The sequence below is a fragment of the Neodiprion fabricii genome, chromosome 3, assembly GCF_021155785.1.
Source record: "Neodiprion fabricii isolate iyNeoFabr1 chromosome 3, iyNeoFabr1.1, whole genome shotgun sequence".
In the NCBI taxonomy this organism is placed as follows: Eukaryota; Metazoa; Arthropoda; class Insecta; order Hymenoptera; family Diprionidae; genus Neodiprion; species Neodiprion fabricii.
This window is the reverse complement of record NC_060241.1, coordinates 40,459,207-40,478,558: the sequence shown is the minus strand read 5'-3', so window position 1 is coordinate 40,478,558 and position 19,352 is coordinate 40,459,207. Positions and strand designations below refer to the sequence as shown.

General features: G+C 36.9%; 3 protein-coding genes across 4 annotated transcripts; 1 reads left to right on the top strand and 2 right to left on the bottom strand.

Annotated features, from left to right (window-relative positions):
* Positions 1-1,582: 1,582 nt before the first annotated feature.
* On the bottom strand, positions 1,583-4,143 carry LOC124177693 (acylglycerol kinase, mitochondrial). The gene is made up of 8 exons (XM_046560341.1): positions 3,823-4,143; positions 3,604-3,723; positions 3,030-3,420; positions 2,752-2,867; positions 2,392-2,579; positions 2,118-2,258; positions 1,894-2,027; positions 1,583-1,727 (listed from the first exon to the last, which is right to left on the bottom strand). Exons 1-8 carry the CDS (start codon positions 3,930-3,932, stop codon positions 1,605-1,607), a joined length of 1,323 nt encoding a protein of 440 aa, XP_046416297.1. The 5' UTR covers positions 3,933-4,143; the 3' UTR covers positions 1,583-1,604.
* Positions 4,144-4,351: 208 nt separating this feature from the next.
* On the top strand, positions 4,352-8,447 carry LOC124177692 (tRNA (cytosine(34)-C(5))-methyltransferase). The gene is made up of 11 exons (XM_046560340.1): positions 4,352-4,630; positions 4,901-5,383; positions 5,482-5,566; positions 5,757-5,919; positions 5,991-6,098; positions 6,221-6,408; positions 6,550-6,694; positions 6,778-7,107; positions 7,219-7,586; positions 7,666-7,842; positions 7,993-8,447. Exons 1-11 carry the CDS (start codon positions 4,565-4,567, stop codon positions 8,142-8,144), a joined length of 2,265 nt encoding a protein of 754 aa, XP_046416296.1. The 5' UTR covers positions 4,352-4,564; the 3' UTR covers positions 8,145-8,447.
* A 440-nt stretch (positions 8,448-8,887) lies between these two features.
* Positions 8,888-16,390, bottom strand: LOC124177691 (centrosomal protein of 104 kDa). 2 transcript variants are annotated; one of them, XM_046560339.1, is made up of 16 exons: positions 16,102-16,390; positions 14,934-15,098; positions 14,514-14,725; positions 12,532-12,718; positions 12,174-12,385; positions 11,871-12,081; positions 11,492-11,639; positions 11,301-11,430; positions 10,987-11,213; positions 10,575-10,844; positions 10,279-10,492; positions 9,988-10,166; positions 9,694-9,839; positions 9,478-9,579; positions 9,265-9,390; positions 8,888-9,098 (listed from the first exon to the last, which is right to left on the bottom strand). In XM_046560339.1, the coding sequence occupies exons 1-16, from the start codon at positions 16,139-16,141 to the stop codon at positions 9,028-9,030; spliced, it is 2,640 nt and encodes an 879-aa protein (XP_046416295.1). In that variant the 5' UTR covers positions 16,142-16,390; the 3' UTR covers positions 8,888-9,027. The 2 variants fall into 2 exon arrangements, 1 of the variants encoding a protein (XP_046416295.1); XR_006869652.1 differs by lacking the exon at positions 8,888-9,098 and having other exon boundaries at positions 9,478-9,613.
* Between the last annotated feature and the right edge of the window lie 2,962 nt (positions 16,391-19,352).

The following is a 19,352-nucleotide window of genomic DNA, read 5'->3' as shown; positions in this document are numbered from 1 at the left end:
CCCTTATTAACATATTTCCCTTATGCTACCTACATTTTCGTTTTTTACAAAGTTTTGTACGATTTTTCTTTTTTTTGTCCCAATTTAATTTTAGCTAAAAAAAACATGTTTCAGATAAAAGCTGTAATTCAATAACTAGGGGATTTCAAAGAAAATGTCAGAAGGGTAAAAAGTTGCATAGGTTCACACTGGAGTAACTCGGATTTTTCCAGTATTAAAAAAAATTTTTTTATAATTTTGGGATGGGACTCTGATGAGTGGAAGGTCAATTTTTTCGGCTGGAACTTGGAGAACCATCGTCAGTTGAGTTGTTGTGTCTCAAAAACTATCAGATTTAAGACGAAATATTAAAAAGAAAAAACTTCAGGCTTTTGAACTTGCTTTTTGACGCAAAAAAATAGTCAATCACGTCTCTGAGCTCATCTTTACTAGATTTCGTTGTAAAAAAAAAATTACATTTACGCCGACCAAGACCATATTTATCGATATATTCACTTTCTTCGCTATATTGTGACATGACATATCTTTATTTCTTTAAGCAAAAATCATAACTCGTTTTCAAATATGGATTTCTTTATATTTAGCCATTTTTACACGTGAAAACTTTTCAAAGCAGGAAAAATTCAAAAAAATTATACCACGCAGTTGCTGGAAATGTTCGTACAACAAAAAAAAATCGACAGGATCGTGTAGAGCAATTGTTTACCTTCATAAGGTCAAAGCGAAGCTTAAAAGTATTTATTTTTCATCTGGAGTTTGTGTTTACATCGTATGAAAGTCACACAAAGTATTTTGGACTCATTTCAACAGTCTTATATGTGATTGATACGTGCGATTAATACGTGGTCAACATTTTTCCGAATTTTCCTTGCTCCGAAAAGTTTGAACATGTGAAATGGACTGAATATAAAGAACTTGGTATTAAAAAAACGAGGCATGATGTTTATTTTACGTAATCAAGGTATATCATATCTAATTATCGCGAAAAAATGAATATAAGTCTCAACTGACGATGGTTCTCCACATTCTGGCCTCAAAAATTGCCCCTCCACTCATCAAAGTCCCATTAAAATCCCCCCCCAAATGCTGGCAAAGTTCAAGCTACTCGAGTGTAAACCTATGCAATTTTTTATCGTCTTGCCATTTTCTCTGAAACCCACTAATTGTTGAATTACAGCTTTTTTCTAAAACATAACTTTTTGAGCTGAAAATTCAATACTTGGGCGAAAAAAAATCATACGATACTTTATGAAGAACGAAAATGTTGGTTGGAGACTAAAGAATGGCGGAGAAACGGCCATGTTCAAAAATACGTACCAGATCCAAGAAAAATTGTAAATAATTTTCGAAAAAACAAACATAAAGGTAAATATGTCCTCTTTAAAACGCTGTTTGGAACGTTTGATTATCTTTATTTTTGAGTCCGCTATTTAACTTTTAGTGCGGCAAGAAATTTCGACTGGTGTACCCAAACTTTTGGTTGGCGGTGTATATTTAAATTTTTTAGACTTTTACAGAATCACCGATGGAAATGATCAGTCATCGGTATTAAATGCAAAGGATAAAAGAAAGGCGCAAAAAGTACTGTTAGCTCTTTATTTATACTAGCTTACTGCACTATCCATAGGCTGCGCACAAAACATTGTTACACTTTTTGGTAGTAATTTAACTCTGATTGGCTTCAATTCAAATTCTTCATTGTCTATGGAAAACATTTTGCTTTGTTCCTGTAATAAACATTTCACGTTTAACACATGTCAACATTCCAGGGTTTAAACTATATATAATACAATACATGACTTCGCATAGTTGTTAAAATTCTCGATTCCCTTTTTTAAAATTCACAAGGGAAGTTCGAGTAGGGATAACAATATGATGTAAATATTCACTCACCGGTTTTGAAACAGTTTCACGAGGTCGCAATTCAATATCCTTCGCCTCAATGGTTTGTTTGTTCACAGTTTTGTGACCATCTGCTCGCTTCCATCCTTCCTTAACAAAGTCTAAGTAGCTCACGGTTTCTGGACCTATTGATCGAAGATTGTTAGAATATTTTGGATTTGTTGATGTGAAGATTGAATGATAGGTTTAGCTATTCAATGGCTACTTTAACTCACCTAAATGGACTTTAATTGCTGGCACACTATGATCGGTTGGAGAGTCCAGATTACTGGTAATCATTTTCAACTCGGTTGTGACTATTGGAATTTCATGAAGAGATCCACATTTTTCATTTATCACCTTACTATAATCGATTTCTAAAAACGATATTTATTGATGAATATCAACTTTTAGTTACGCCAAATTTTACTTATCTTTTATTGTACTATATAAGTGTGCATCTGATTGGTACTGAGAATACTTTTAGAGAACAATTGCTATCGATATTACCAAAAGATGCACTCCTCGTCCTTGGAACAAAAGAATGCCACCAACGTCTGTCACTGGAAGATGAATGACTACTCTGCCTGTTGTGGCGACAACGAGAGCACCCGTTGCATGGTTCTGAGTATCGTAAATCAGCGCTACAGTCCCAGGTGAGGTCACTTTTGTAACCATTGAATACATAAGTTGCATATCTGTAATATAAGATTTGATTACAACCGAATTACTGGATCCTGCAATTAGATTACTTGTAACTGAAGTTCTAGCAATTGGTGCAAATCAATACATGGCTGAAGCAACTTTTTCATCTTATAAGCTTTTGGCCATGTCAGGAAATTTACAATACACCAAAATTGTACTGTTTACCTACGAAGTGATCCCCAATACCAGTATTTGTTGGCTTTAGCATTTGCGTCTCTCCATGCACCCCACTCCACAGTGCCCACTGCATAAACTGGTTTGATAATATTCTCAGGGTCTTGCTGTAAGATTGAGAATAAATGTTCTAAAATTCAAACAGCAAACACTGTGAAAACTTACATTTTACCCGAGTTTAAGGTCTGATGATAAAAAAAAAAAGAAACAATTCGCAAAATGAAAAATTAGCAAACACCAAGTGACCTATGATCGGTCTAATTAATTACCTCAAGAGGCTCAATTTCGATAGTATCAACTAATTTAGTAGTGCCTCTGACAACAGCCATGGTAGCTTCAGCCATAGCGTGTATCTGTGGTAAATCTGTGTATCCATTAAACAGTGATTTTGCGACATTGTTGGTCTGCCCGAGAGGTAAAATGCCAATTGGGCATTGCTTGACTATCTCGACATCGGTGTTGCACCTTCGCATCACCCCAGTAACGACATCCGACAATGACCCATCGCCACCTGCTACAACTATGGCATCTGTATGAGAATTCAAATTCTCAACTATACTTCGTGCTTGGCCCTCAGATTCAGTTTGAATGATCGTTACAGCTATTCCAGCAAGGTGTAGCAGTGGTGCGCAATACTTTTCTAACAAATCCTTTGCTTTTCTAAATCAACAGCGTCAAATGGTAACGATGATTACATATCGGTTCCAGAAATCTGGAGCAGTTGTTATATATCACTGGATCAGTAAAATATTTTATATGCAGTGCTTCCATGAAACTTTAGTAGTAATCAAAATAATCTTGTCGCTCACACACCAATCATATGACCATAGAATTTGAACATACCTTTTGTTAGCCGCTGGATTTAAAATGACAGTAACGTGTCGCGGTTTTAAATTTACCGGCAGTGGCATATCTCCATATCTGACCGCATCCTCGCAATACCTTCGCATCAACTGCTCTTTGCTGAAATTTTAAATTCAACAGCATCGAGAGGTTAATCCGTTAAGGTTATGTTTGTTTGGTAGAAATAACTTCCAGCTTGACAGGCAAGGAAGTACTCACTTATAAGACTCTATGCCATAGGACCCACCATACGATATCGCAGCTAGAGCGAAGGTGGATTTTTTCCAATTACTTCTTATAATTTTAAAGAACTTAATAATTCGGGCCATAGCCTATGTTTAAATGCCAGTCTCGGCGTCCGGCGATAGGCGAAACCGCCACTGATTATGAAATAAGGAAACACGGTGTGCTCTTTGGTGTGCTTCGTGTGCTTTAAACACAGATGCGCAGTAGCAAGGTCACGTGATAGCCCCTGCATGACGCCAGATAATTATAGTTAGATATAAATGACGTCATGTGGGGGGGCACATTTTCAATAGCCGAAACGACAATAGACGCGCAAAAACACATCTTGTTTCCTCAAAGACGGTTCAGTCATGACTGGTTGCGAACCATAGCACAGATTCCCTATCCTCCAACTACCTACTGAACGGTTTAGAAGATCGGACACGACTGCAATGAGTACTGATTTTAATTAAACAGCGTGGCCAAAATCGTCACCGCTGAATACGCAAATTGGTACTCTCATTACTCGCATCGCTCGCATTCACGATTAGTGGCCCCGGTAGTTTAAGCTGTGATTACAACTCTATACTAATAGAGATCGCTGACTGTGATCGTGTCCGCGCGGTTTCCGTTTACACGTGACATTAATACAGCGTATCACAGACAACTTATAGGAATCTGTGGTTTAATGCGAGTCGGTAGGCCTTGCAGTATATTTCAGTAATTTCAAGTGATAATGGGTAAAGGTAGAAAATATAGGCCAAAGAAGAATTTTGCTGAAAAACGCCGCGATAAACAGAAGGTAAAAAATTTTTCGGAACTGATGCGGCTTCTGATTTGATTTGGAGGTTAAGTTTACGGTATTTCGATATTGAATTCCGCAAATGTCACTAAAATTCATCCTTCTACCCTCCGCAAGCATGTTGCTATTAGAATTAATTTTTATTGAATATTTGACATGACAATTCTTTTCTCTGGAAGCTGTACATTTTTTACCCAACAGCAACTTACAATCACCGTGACAGATGGATTTTCGAAATAGATTATAACGAGCTAAATCAACTTGTTGCAGAACAAAGATGAATGGGATAAAAGGCCGCAGAGATGCTATGAAGAAATAATCAGGGAGAATGTTGATTTTGAAAATTATTACAAAACCCAAAATATCGTTCCTAGCGAAGAATGGTACATTTTTATGAACAAGATGCGGGAAAACCTGCCGGCCGCCTTTCGAATAACTGGTTCCAAGGCAGAAACGAAGGCACTGCTTGATATAATTAAAGGGGATTTTTTCAATGAGATCATCAATGTAAAACGAGAAAATGAAGAGGAAGAAGTCAAAGAGAAAGAAAAACTTTATCCAAAATGCCTTCCGTTTTATCCAGATTCTTTGGCTTGGCAGCTTCAGTTGACTCGTAAGGACATTCGAAGGTCTGAGGCATACTTTAGGCTACATAATTTTTTGATTGCTGAAACAGCTAGCGGTAACATAAGTCGCCAAGAAGTAGTGAGCATGATTCCTCCCCTCGTTTTGGAAGTCAAACCTCAACATAAGGTTTGATTTTATCATCATTTGCTGATACACTTATGAAGAAAACCAATTCCTTCAGCTGAATGCATTTCAATCAACTCTAAACGTTTGTAATCTTTCAGGTTCTCGACATGTGTGCTGCACCAGGTTCAAAGACAGCTCAGTTAATTGAAATGATACATTCTGATGAGAGCAACCCACATCCTGGTGAATATATGCTCATACACAATGAGATCAAGTCATTTTAGGAATAGTAGCAAGTCGGCTTTATCATTTTTGCCTTTTTTTTCCTTCCATTAACCAATAGTTTTGCTACTTTTCTTGAATTTCTATTGTTACCGCTAGTTGTGGAATTTAGTACTTTTTACAATGTTATCCATGTGTCCCTTGTCAACAGAGGGATTTGTAATTGCCAATGACGTGGACAACAACAGGTGCTACATGTTGGTGCATCAAGCTAAGAGATTGAACAGCCCAAATATTCTGATTACAAATCACGACTCATCAGTAATGCCTAATTTCAATGTTGCCAAACCAGATGGCACGACAGAAAAGTTAAAGTAAATAGACTTGTCTCGGAAATACCTTTCCAATAGCATATCTGAGTAATACACTTTTCGATTCCATTCAGGTTTGATAGAATTCTTGCTGATGTACCTTGCAGCGGGGATGGAACAATGAGAAAAAATCCAGATATTTGGTGCAAGTGGAGTCCTGCGAATGGAAACAATCTTCATGGGTGAATGTTTACTTACTTTGCACGAATTTTCTCGCATAGCCTTAAAATTGAAATTAAATTTTGTCATTCATTGTTTACTTCTCGAGTTTTCATGAGTCAAACAAATTCTTGTTCTCCACTAGAATTCAATACAGAATAGCCCAGAGAGGACTGGAGCTCTTGGCAGTTGGTGGAAGAATGGTTTATTCCACATGTTCTCTTAATCCGATAGAAAATGAAGCTGTTATTCATAGAATACTTACCGAAGTTGGTGATTCTGTTCGATTAGTTGATGGAAGAAATTTAGTACCTGGTCTGAAATGCAATCCAGGTTAATATTATCTTGCGACCTGTATTACCTATCTTTGAAACGATTCAATTATTACTTACAATTTATAAAAGCACCCTCAATAGTTTTTAATTTCGTTTTATTCTCTGCATTTATTCTGATAGTAATTTTTTTGTTTGTCAGGTGTAAGCCATTGGACTCTTGCATCAAAGAACTTACAGTATTACAAAACGTGGGAAGAAGTTCCTGAGCAATGGCAAACTCAAATCCGACCTCATATGTTCCCTCCAAATGCAGCGGATGTAGATAAGTTTCACCTTGAAAGGAGGTGTGTACTCCTAAATTTTTGATATTCGTTTTCTAATCCACTGGTAAGCTGCAATTCAATTTGTGTAAACTGAACGCTTTCAGTATGAGGATATTGCCACATCATCAAGATACCGGTGGATTTTTTGTGGCAGTATTGGAAAAAGTTAAACCACTTCCATGGGAGAATAAAGAGGAAAAAATGGAAGTAGGTTCTGAAAAGCCGTCAACCAATGATGCTAATACTGAATTGAGTTTGGAAGAAGAAGCAGAAAAAGAAGAAGCAAACCTCAAAGCTACTGATGGCAAAAGGCCGTTAGAGGCAGAAAAAAAACCGTGGGGTCCTCAAAGAAAGAGGAAAAGGATGGTTGGATACCGTGAAGATCCTTTTGTTTTTTTCAAAGGCGATAAGGAGGATGTCTGGCCATCAATCAAGTAAGTTTTAACAAAAGTAATAGGAATAACGGAGTAGAGATAATTTGAACGTGTGATGAATTTCGATGGTGAAATTGAAAAAAAATAGTGATAATACTCTTTCAATTACAGAGAGTTTTACAATATATCAGATAACCTGGACCCAACATGCTTGTTGGTGAGGTGTCACGAGGGGAAAAAAAAGAACATATACTTTACCTCACCAGCTATACGCGATATCGTAAAATTGAACGAAGCTAAAGTGAAGATGATCAATACAGGAGTGAAAACTTTTGTTCGCTGTGACAATAAAAATATGAAGTGTGCTTTTAGACTCGCTCAGGAAGGATTAAACAGTCTCTTTGACTATATCGGCGAATGCCGAAAGGTTCGAATCTCAAAGGACGATCTAGTGATGCTTTTACAAAATGACAACCCCAATACTCCACCTGAGATATCAAAATTGAGCCCAGATACACAAAGTCGAGTCCAAGATTTTGGTAGACATTATACTATGTATTTAAAGACTTACGTCTTACCTTAAACATTAATTTGTAGTTGGAATATCTTTCAATTTAGCAACTGGAAGCTGTGTACTGATTTATAAAGAAGAATTAATCGAAGAAGACAAAAACTTGAATCCTTTGGAGTTGGAGATGGTTGGGTGGCGAGGTACCATGTCGTTGAGAGCCTACGTGCCCACTCATGACGCAATACATTATCTTCGACTCTTAGGAGCAGATTGCTCTAAATTTGGTAAGATTTTATCAGACATATCATGAGAAACTAGAATGTGTAAATTCGTTAATATTTCGTATTTGTTCGATGGTAAAAAAAAATAATAATAATAAGAATAAGAAGTTACCTATACAGCAGTAATTACCGTTTTCTAATCTCTACATACAGAAAAGAATAAGTTCAAAGAGAATCAAAATGCAGAGACATCTAACATAGAACTCGACAATGGGGAATCTATGGAAAAAGACGATACGACTGCAAATGGAAAAGAACTGGAGGATAATAAGAATGAGGAAGAGTCAAGCAACAATACATCTTAACAGACGATCTTGTGCATATATCATTTGTTATCTATGAGCTGCCGACTGGGAAAAAGCATATTATTCCAGGTTTCAATATTGTTGAATTTTGACAGTTTTTCGTTAACTTGACAGTCAATATCGTTTGTTTCTATTCTAAATTCATTTAGTTTTAATATTGTATTCTAAACTTTGAATTCTATTTTTTAATCGAATGAATGCAGGATAGTAAAGGATAAGGCAGAGAAACTTCTCCATAACGTTCAGAATTTCGTATATGGGATGTTTTTTAGAAACAATAAACTACGTGATGATAATTGATAATGACAATGGTTTTTTCGTTATTCACTTTCTGTGAACAATTTTTAGGAAACTGTATTACAATATTAACAATGTTTCATCCTTAATTGATATCATTTGAGCACAAATTACCCTTTCGAATTATTAATCAGCCTGTGTTGCTGCTCACAATATTTGAACAAGCGTAAAGTACGTACGTATGTATAATTATTGTACGTGCAACTGCGAGAATGTTATAAAAAGTTTATGAACATGGTCGGAAGTGTTATGAATTTATGAAATGAAAGTACCAAATCGGTAATTTCATGTTGGACTAACAATAAAGTTCTACGTAACATACAGAAAAGCATTGTGCTTCATACGTCTCAGTTTTCAACAGTGAGTATTCATAAGGTCTGACTGATTTCCCTGTCATTCAACTGTGAGAATAAATAACATACATGTACAACGTACGGGACGGGATCTACTGTAAACGAGATATTTTAATGTATACGTACAAATATAGCGTAGAAACATTAAAATTCTATAACAAATACATAAACTATAAAATAAACAAGATTCGAAAACTCTTCATACACTACTATACATGAGGCAAAGGTTGACGCTAGTAATCCCTGCTAGTTGGCGAAGTCAATTTTCCGCCAATATTTTGCGTGTTCGATGGGGATTTCGAAGCTGTAAAAATAATTGACCAATCTTCACAGTTGGAAATTTTGAAACGTAAATTTAAAAAAAAATTAAATAAATATAGGTAAATACCAATGTCACGCGACGATAATATAAGTTTATCATTTGTACTTTTCTTCGTTTGCTTCAACTAATATATTCAACGTTAACTTACAGCTTTTGTTTGTCTTATTCCGCGGATTATTTGTACAGGGTTGATCTCCCATGAGATGATCTCGCCATTTATTCCGATTAATATGTAACTGACATAGTGGACATCTTTCGCATCCTTCTATTGGCTCTGCGACAGCGTACAGACAGATTATGTATTTTGCGCATGCGAAATTTTATCTTAAACCCATATATCTGGAGGAACAATTATACTCACTAGTACATTTGTCACTTTTTGAATGTCGCTTCAAGTCTTCTATGTGTACTGCTTGTTTACATGTATCACATTTGCTGTAATTATTTCTCATATCGCATTCGTCTGGTAAAGAAATTGTTTTGATCATTCGCATGTTCTGTAATTTATCTCATTTCAACCTTTTTTTTTTTTTTAGTTTTGTCACAGATTTCAAATACACATACTGTGTATACTCACTTAGTAAATGTAGGTTGACGTACGAAACTTCGACAACTTGTTTACAAGCTTCGCATCTCGTCAACATTGGACAAGTCCTCCAATAATGTATATTCAAACCTTCCTCTGAATATACCTGACCTTTCGATAAACAAAATATGCACATCCTGAAAATTAAAGAAAAGCATTCTTCGATCAGTTCTGCCAATTTAAGCAGTATTTTGTTACATTAAGCAAGATGTCACAAACATTCCGAATAACTCATTTGCTATTCTGCAAAACTCAGAACTCTGTATACTAACAAAAAATACTAACTTGTCCCCTTTGTGATCGCTGCTGTTGTCCGATGGTGATGTAATGCTGATAGAACTACTAGTACTAACAACGGGACTAGACCTTGGCGGAGATTTAGCAACGCTAGCTTCGTTATTTTCTACAAGCTTTGTGTGAACTGGCGTCGTGGTTTTCTGACTAGTTTCTAGATCTTTCTTTCTCTGTGAAGAAAAAATCAAAAAACCAATACGTTGAGAGTTGATGAGTTGATACAAAAAAAATTTTTCAGATTTCCTACGGGCTTATAACATTATAAATGCGGAAAGTAGTTACCTGAAGATCGACTAGATCAAATTCATGGAATAATTGTCTGTAAAGGAGATTTCTCCTAGTGATATCATCGTCTGGTGGTAGCTGCTTTCTCACAAGCCTTGGATTCACTTTATAAACCAATACCAATACTCTTTCCGATACTTTTCTCACAGCTTCTGCTGGATGATGCAGTCCAGACAGGCCAAACTCCGACAATGTTCGGCAAGTCAAACCGCTAAACGGATTAATTTGAAGATTACCAATTATGTAATCATCAATAATTGTAACTATTTTATCTGTGCTCAATCTCACCTTACCTCTGTTTGTCCGTAGATATTCCGTGATTCAATATTAGCTGCTCGACCATTTCTAGTCTACTCAGAGCTAATCTTTGATGCGTACTACTGTTCACAGGCCTGCTAAGATGGACCGGTATAATATGCAGTTCTCTGACACACTTGCAGTCTGCCATACTGAGAATAGTGTGAACAGCCATATTATGGATCCTTGGAGTAGTATCGCCTGATTTAGTCAGGAGCTCTGGCAGCAATCGATCTACACTGCGAGCAATTTCAGCAGATGATACTCTGAAGTAAGAAAAAATAAACTAATGAAAAGAGGTATGTCATTCTCTATAAGGGAGTGAGTATCGTCAGCTATCAAAGTAAGTCACATTTCTTTATTTTCGTAATAAAGTTTGTTGCTGATAAATTAACTCTTTGTGCTTACCGACCCACAGCAAACTCGGTGAAGAATACCCTGATTAACTGAGCTGCTAGACTGTAGACACTGAAAACTTTGTCTCTAAGCGCTCTGTGCAGCAGCAAAATAGCCGCCCTTGCTGTTTTGTTTGCTGAATTTTTTGAAACTTCAGAATCAAATGTCCGCAATTCTTCTTTGAGTTGCATTAATCCCTCTTCTTTATCAGTAAATTGCTTAGAATAAAACTTTTCGACCTAAATAAAATAAAGGGGTTTGTGATTATAATAGGCCTATAAAATTTTTCAAACGGTTGAAAATGTAACTGAAGATAAAAGAATTACCATTTCCATTCCAAAGACGGATATTGGTAGCGCAGCCTGTTTCTTCTCTCTGTCATTAAGTTTCGATGTTACTTTTGTACTGTCTGTACTGTCCAAGTGACATTCTCTCGTAAATTCATTTGTATGTGAGCTAAAAGAAGGTATTAATTTTAATAATTCTGAATAAACAACACTATTTTTTGGATACTCACTGCCTTAGCGCAGGTATAGTTCGTTCCTCGTAAGCCTCGTAGCTGGATCGAAGCATTGGTCCAGCTGACTTGGTTTTTCTTCTGAGAGAGCCCTTGGTGCAACCATTTGTTCTTTCTAATACACCACTTGTCGGGTGATCCAGCACCTCTGGTCATATAAAATTGATTTATAGCAAGAAAGGCAAAAATGTATCCAAAGAAAATAGCTAATGTGGAAACCACTTTTATCCACGAATTTATAACTGCGCCAAGATATCACTAATATTTCTGATGACTTGCGAAATTCTTCAGAATGTAGAAACAGTAAAGCTCTTCTTCATATAGACCATTCAATAACTGGTTCTATCTGTTGAATCTTAGCATTGTTTTCCATTCTTACCCGGACTACTAGGCTTTTGATGAAGCGGTGACGGTGGTTGTTGATGGGCAGGACCGGTAGGAGACAGGGCACCGTCTCGGCTTGGCGGAACGACTAGTCTTGGTGGCGAAGTAATGTCTTCAACCACTTGAGCTGCCGTTGCGGATACAATTGCGTCAGCTGACACCGGCTCTTTCCCTTCTATGATGGACTCGTCATTTTTTTCCAATGGCTAGGTGGATAGTGTGACAATGTTACTGATTTTATTTTTGACAGCTTATGGATGTCTGCAGAATTTCTTGTACTGTCGAAAAGATTACTTACGCCGTGAACTTCGAGTAAATCTTCAATTTCTAAACTTTGATAGACCTGCTGTCTGTACTGCTGCGCTTGAGCCTTCTTCACTTTTGCCTTATCGTAATCTTCCAATGCGATAGCATATTTCTTTTCCAATTCATATTTACCAAGACGTTCCCCGGCTTTCCTTAGATTCTCCATAGCCACTTTTAACTTTGACGCGTATTCAAATCTTTCTTCTAAATATTAGAAACAATGATAAAATTGTAATAATCAGGAAGTAATTCAGAAGTACTAACATTGAGATACACAATGCATGTAAAGTAGGTTCAAAATATTATTTATATTAATTCTATTTGTAAGATTGAAGTATATTCAAGGCTACCTTCAGCCGCCTGCAGCTTTTTCATTTCCATTTGTCGTATAATTTTCGCCACTTCACGGTCAACGTACATTTCAAAAGCGAGGTCATCATAGGGTGAAGTGTAGTGCGGGTTGTAAGGTGCATCACCTTGACCGCAGTATTCCTGGCCGTAGGGTTCACCAAGGATGTTTATGGCTATTAGACCTACCTGAAAAATATAAATATAATGCAATAGGCAACCTGATTGAATTAACACTACCTACGTCAAAGTCTGTACTAGATCTAGCAGAGTTTGTAGAAATTATACTGTGTAAATTTATACTTATTCACTGATGAAAATTTCTTTTTTGTTACTCTGAAAAATATCTGCCATTTTTTACCGAAGTTTAACAAATGGACTGAAAGTTTGTTAACTGGCCCGTTAAAATATTGCAGTAAAATTTTACGATTTTGTGGTGTGAGGAAATATCTTTTCTTAAGAACATAGAAATCGTAAAATGACGAATATATATACATAGAACGTCTAAGAATTTCAGTGAAAGTCAAAATTTTTTTATCTCTGGAAATCACGGGCTGAAATTTTTAGTTGCCTGAATTTACATTTAACCGGTACATATTATCATATTTTAATGCAGCGTAGTAATTTCAGAGAAATTTTTGTTTATTATTTGACTGCACGATTTTCGAAAAAAAAAATACCATCGAAAATATGCCGTATCAGTTTTCAGATTGTCTTTCAAATCGCTTTTACTAAAATTCATACCTATAGTAAGTGAGTTATTATAATTCGAACGGTTTTAAATCTTTCAAAGATTTGCGTAGCGCGTGATTCGGGAATATGAAAGTAATCCACTTTCAAAATTGAATTACTCTGAACGTTTATCGATCGATCCTGGACCTGTACATACGAGGTTCCATGCAGACTCGCAGTCACTGTAGCACTCTTTGAAAAATAGATTAGTCTGGAACTTAAAGAGTAGATATTATAGTCCACACGGCTATTTTGAAAATTATTTTAGTGCTGTGCCTGAAAAAATATATGACTTTTTCTTTTCTCTTAATTTCACGGTTTCGACGTATTATTTTAAGTCGATTGATTAATTCATTGCCAAGATGAATGATATGACATTATCTACATCTCCAGTGGGTAGATAATGTAAATATAAGATTATTAAAACGACCTGAGATGACAGAGCGTCTTGGCTCATCCTTATAGCTCACAATTTACTTGTAACGTCATATACGTGAATAAACGTATATATTATACTACATAGGCACGTATTGTATGCTTTCTAAACTACGATTAACATGGTGTTTGTGAACAAATTACTCACACGATTAAAATTTAGTAACCATAGGAATAGTTGTGATGTGAAAAGTTGGCATATTTAACTGTGAATCAATGAATTAGAAATGTGTGGAAATTAAAGTACAACTTTCTTCTATCTTCACATATTAATATTTCTTGAGAAGAACGTCTTACACGTACTGATCTCGAAGCTATTTAACTTATCGTTAGTGAATTATGATTCGACTAATCGAACAAGTGGTATGATTAAGATAGACTGAAAACGGAATTTGGCAAAAAGGTATCTTTTTTTTTAAACCGTGAGAAGATTTGCTTCTATTTTTTCCATTTTTACAACACCGGTGTTATATTTGATGAAAAATTTACTGTATGTTTGGCTTTCAGATGGCAATAAATTGACAATAGCTTTTATCGGTAAAAAGCAATGCAAAATTACAGCAGTTTCACAATCACCGCGTAGATACGGATGTACGTATATACCTATATGTATAGGTACACGTGATATACCTTATACGGTTGAATGAATAAATAAGAATTAAATTGCAGGCGTGTCGTCACTATTGCTACCCATGGTCATTCGTAATCTTAGATTTGTCCGTCGGTATAGCGATTACGCGTAGACAACTGTTCGCGGTAAATTTAACAATAAGTGAAATTTCATTTCAACGCCCCCGCTGCACTTTGTCGAGTTTACCTGCTCGTGAACATTGTGGGCATTCTTGTGCGGTTTATGCAGCTTGAGTTTCAAAGTGGCAGCGTCGGTTTCGGGAAGAGCGACGCTCTTCAACTCCCTGCTCTTGTATAGAGTCGATGCGTTATCGGACAACGTAATGTACCCCAGATAATTGAAGTCCGTTGAATTTGTACCATTCGTCTCCTGTGACGTCCATATCTCCAATTTCTCCGCTGAAAAAAAAGTTTTTTTTTTACTTCAGTTCTCTACGTCCGTAGTTCGTTGAGGTTCAAACTATTTGTGTTATAATTTTGATCGATGCCAAGTACCCTTCGATTCTTTTGACTTGACTTTCGTGAATTTCATAGATAGAGTTCGTTAATTATTCGCAAAAAATTCAGTTGCTTCATTTGTTTTATGCTGCGTGTGAATTGGACTCACGTATGAGGTATTGATGAGCCAAAACTTGTATTCTCGAGAGCTTGGTCGGCCCGTGAAGTCTGAGAACGAGTTCTTGAGGGTATCCACATCTTCGACCGCTCTGCCACCCGCGCACCGTCGGTCCGTGGACGTTAAGCTCCAAGGAAGAGTGTCGATCTTCCTCACCTGCAAGGAATCATGCTTTAACTTCCACATTCAGAATCAGAATTTCTGAAAAAAATCTTTATTTTTAGCTAAAAGGTTTTTCGCCCGCTTTACGTTTTTATATCATGTATGGTAAATATTGTGCACAGATGTATTTCTGTTCACAGACGTAGAGAAAAAGTACCCGGTCGATCGGGAAATGAGAAAACGGTAGATCTAGGAACGATGATGTCGTTGATAAATATTCAAGATAATTGAAAATTCGTACATAAAGCTGAAATTCATTGAACGGTAGTCACGTGATGTGGACAGGCGCTTATTATAGTCTATGGAACACATCGATTTCACCATTGAAACTCAATCCGTAGCAGGAAGAGAATATTATATATCAATAGAGTAGCTTGGATAACTGTAAAACTGTGAAACCGGATAAACCTGACAATTAATATTAGATCGTCTTAATCCAAAACTAATGTCAATTTTGGTACCTACTTTGATTTCATTCAAATTTATCTTGAACACTAATTTTAAAGAAGGATTTTGAGGATGGTGGAAGAGAATGTACGTGTATATATGCAGATGTAGCTATGAATCAATGTGAGAATAGAGGTGCACGTGGAAAGAGAAAACGGCATGCTTTTTTTTTTTTTTTGTTACACATTCATTCTTTTACGCTCCCTGTCAGAATATGTCTCTGAATTTTAACATATCAAAATGTTTGCAAATTCCGGCTTGAGAAAAAACGAGGCCGGTAATCACGAAACAACTTCTTTCAGGCAGACTCCAGAACCTCGTGACTGCGGGAAAATCAATGTCACCAAATCTGTGGCTGATATAAGGGTTGCATCGAGAATGCTCACGTCTCATGACAATCCAAAAAGAAATTACATAACCATCGTACCTACAATGCGAACCGATGGAAAAGTTTTGTGGTTGGTTCATAGTCAATCGCTATATTTAATCTTCTTTTCAATTTTCGAAAATCACAAAAAAAAATTTCACGAACTTGCAAGTTTTTACTCACTCGTGGCATAAACAACGGTGAATCCTATTTTCCTCGGCATTATGGACGGATGAGTGAGGGTTCCGGGCGAACCGTGAGACAAGCACTTTACAAGCTACGGCGACAACTTATACGGTTCGAAAAGAAAAAAGAGTTAAAAATAGATAACGAATTTATCAATCAAAACAGGAAATTTGAAAACGCACAGCCATTTCAAAGCGCAACTGGGGGCTGACTGGTACGCCGTTAAGGCCAATCATCCCCCTTTCGTTCCGTTCAGTACGCAACCCGTCGTACGTCGCTGCGATGCGGCGGGTCATTCGCGAGCAGACTGATCGCAAAGGCAAAGTTCAGCTCCAGAACGGCGCAAGCCGACGGACCGCGGCAGCACCGTGACTATGGACGTTTCTCCGTCCGATGTCTGTATCTTCCTGTCTACAGTGTGGCGCAAAAAAACCCCGATTCTCGAGCCTAAGAAAACTTATTCATACATAACGCGAGCATGTTTTACGCATTTTTTCATGCGTATTTTCCGTGCACAAAGTACCCGTTCTTATGACGATAGAGTGAGTCGGCAAATGCGCATTCACGAAGTACAGAAAAGACCACTTTTGAGTCACAGGAGTAGAAAGTGGTCTTTTCTGTACTGCGCGCATGCACTGTCGCAAACAACTCTGAAATTACGTGACCCTAACCTCAATCTGGTGCTTCGTGAAAAAATGCGTAACATACTTTCGTTATATAAAGAATCGTATACAACAAGGAGGCAACGGTCTTTTCATATCGCAGAGTCGTAATATTCGACTTAGCTACGACTCATATTGCAAACTTATACGCTCGGCCTGAAAAGACCGAGTTTGCCTCTTTGTTACACAATATACTGTTAAAGAAAAAAGAGATTTTATTTGTATAATGCATATTGCATAAATTTGCATAACATTCGGATACCAAGAAACTATAATATATTGTATTCGGTCGACTGTATCGGCATTGATTTTTAGAATAATGTACATACATATGCAGTTTATACGTTTCGAAGGGTGGTCTCCATGTCGAGTGTAATTAGCAGTTGTCACGTTGCCGAGAGTCAGCAGGAGTGTGCTCCCCATTCTAATTACCTAATTACTTGCGAGAATCGTGGGGCTGTTGTGATAATATCTTGAAGTTTATTTTCATTTTCACTGCCGTCTAATTTTGAAGTTATCTCGACCTTTTGTGGGTTATGGAATTTTTTCTACAGGTCTTGTATTCTATAAGATAATCTAGTACCTAATTCAATAGCAAATTAAAATTTTTAAATATCAGACCCGTGTAATAAGATCGTAATATATTTGAAAGATAAATGTGAGTTTTCGGCGTCTTTTCATTCATTCTGTCGTTCGCAATTATTCATATTTTATAAACATTTTTATTCGCACAAATCTCATACCTAAATTGATTTGGCAATAGGAGAATCGAATTAATGCGACTGAGAAATTTTCTTTCCTTTTCCGACGTGGTCTGTAAATCTTGTCCAACTCCAGAATAAAACAATTTCAGAGTTATTGGAACGGTTGAAAAGTGAAATAATCTCTGCAGCGGATCATGTTTCGGGCCAAATCGTTGCGGTAGTAAACGCTATTGTAACTGATCGAGCCAAACTGTAAAATGAGCTGTCCTTTTTCATTGATACTACATAATGTAATCCAGTCGACCAAAAAACAGCTCTGTAATCTTATTCAACAGTGTATCGTGTTGATAATGAAATACTTGACGAACTTGTTTTTGTGGGAGAGTGGCGCAACACGAATAGTATAACTTTTTGGTCCACCCCGTGATCATACATTTTGCGTGCGACCCGTGTGGTATATGCTTCCCTATCAAGCATAAGATATATATCGCGAATATTCATAGAAGACGAGACAAGTTTTTAACTCGAGGAACGACAGAGTCATTCAGCATGAAAAATATACTTATCTATATCAGATTTCGCTATGTGGGCAACTGTACAATTTCGTACTACATGACCGCGGAATGAAAGCGAGAACTATCATTTAAAGAGGTTTATACTTATAGCTTGCGGTATTACATAAGTCGTGATATGAATAAGTGAAAATACATGTAGAATTATGAAAATAATTTTTTTTTATAAATACTTATAATTTATCCAGTGACAACAAAGTGATTGAAATCTTGTTATAGTTATACATGCTATAAACGGCAAATACCAGCTCATAACTGGCTGCAAATCTCCGAAGCATGTCTCTGAGAGCTTCAATTGAAATTACAAACTGTTGAACACAATGTGCGGGATTGTTCCTTTGTACTCTTGTATATAGTATGTATGGATGTACACGAGTTTCGGATCAAATTCGACATCTTCGGTTAATAATTCGGATGAAACGCTCCCTGTAATTTCGTAATGGATCAATAAATGGCAGGCACGTGACGTCAGAGGGTGCGCCGAGGGTGCGGCGGCTCTTATTCCCGACCAGACGATACCTACCTATGTTATATCCATGTATGTCCACGCGTCTGTGCAATTGTAAGCCATGATGGACTTGGAGTAAAATCTATTTTCGATGGGTTGAAAAATACAATTCAGAGAGTACAATTTACAGGATCTCAACTTTTTATTACCAATTACAACACGTACATTACAGGCATGGTCGATTCGTTCAATTTTGGTAAATCTATGCAATCCTTTTGCGATTCCAGGATGAGGACCGGTACGCTAGTCACTGATTCACAACAATACACGAGATGTAACGAACAGATACATTGTCTCTTAATTGAGCTGATTGAAGATCTGTAACAATGATCAACAGTTACCTTACATAACGACCAACAAAATACCTACATATTTTCTGCTGGAAATCTGTCGTAAAATAAGTTTCTCGTTATAGGTATGGACACAAACTGAATTTTTCACAGAGACTATCACTCATTGAGCCAAGCAATCCAATAAATAAATTTGGCAAATAGCAGCGCATTGTAATTTTCATTTGAATGTTTTCCGTATCCTGAGAAATCTAAATATACCGCGAGAAATTGTTTAGTTTCTGTGTTACCGATCGATTATCGAATTTTGTCCCAAATCGACTTTGCCTTCAGTCGTTAAGATAGGAAGCCCGAATAGATCGTCTTCATGATATCGTCCCAGTTTTAACAATTTTGTCGGAGAGGGACTGCAGAGGCACGCAACCTGGCGAAGAAATTTCGAACGAAACGGGCGTGTACGCTGGGTGCGTCATAAGTTGAGGAATTTTTCTCTCTGTCTTTATTGACATCAG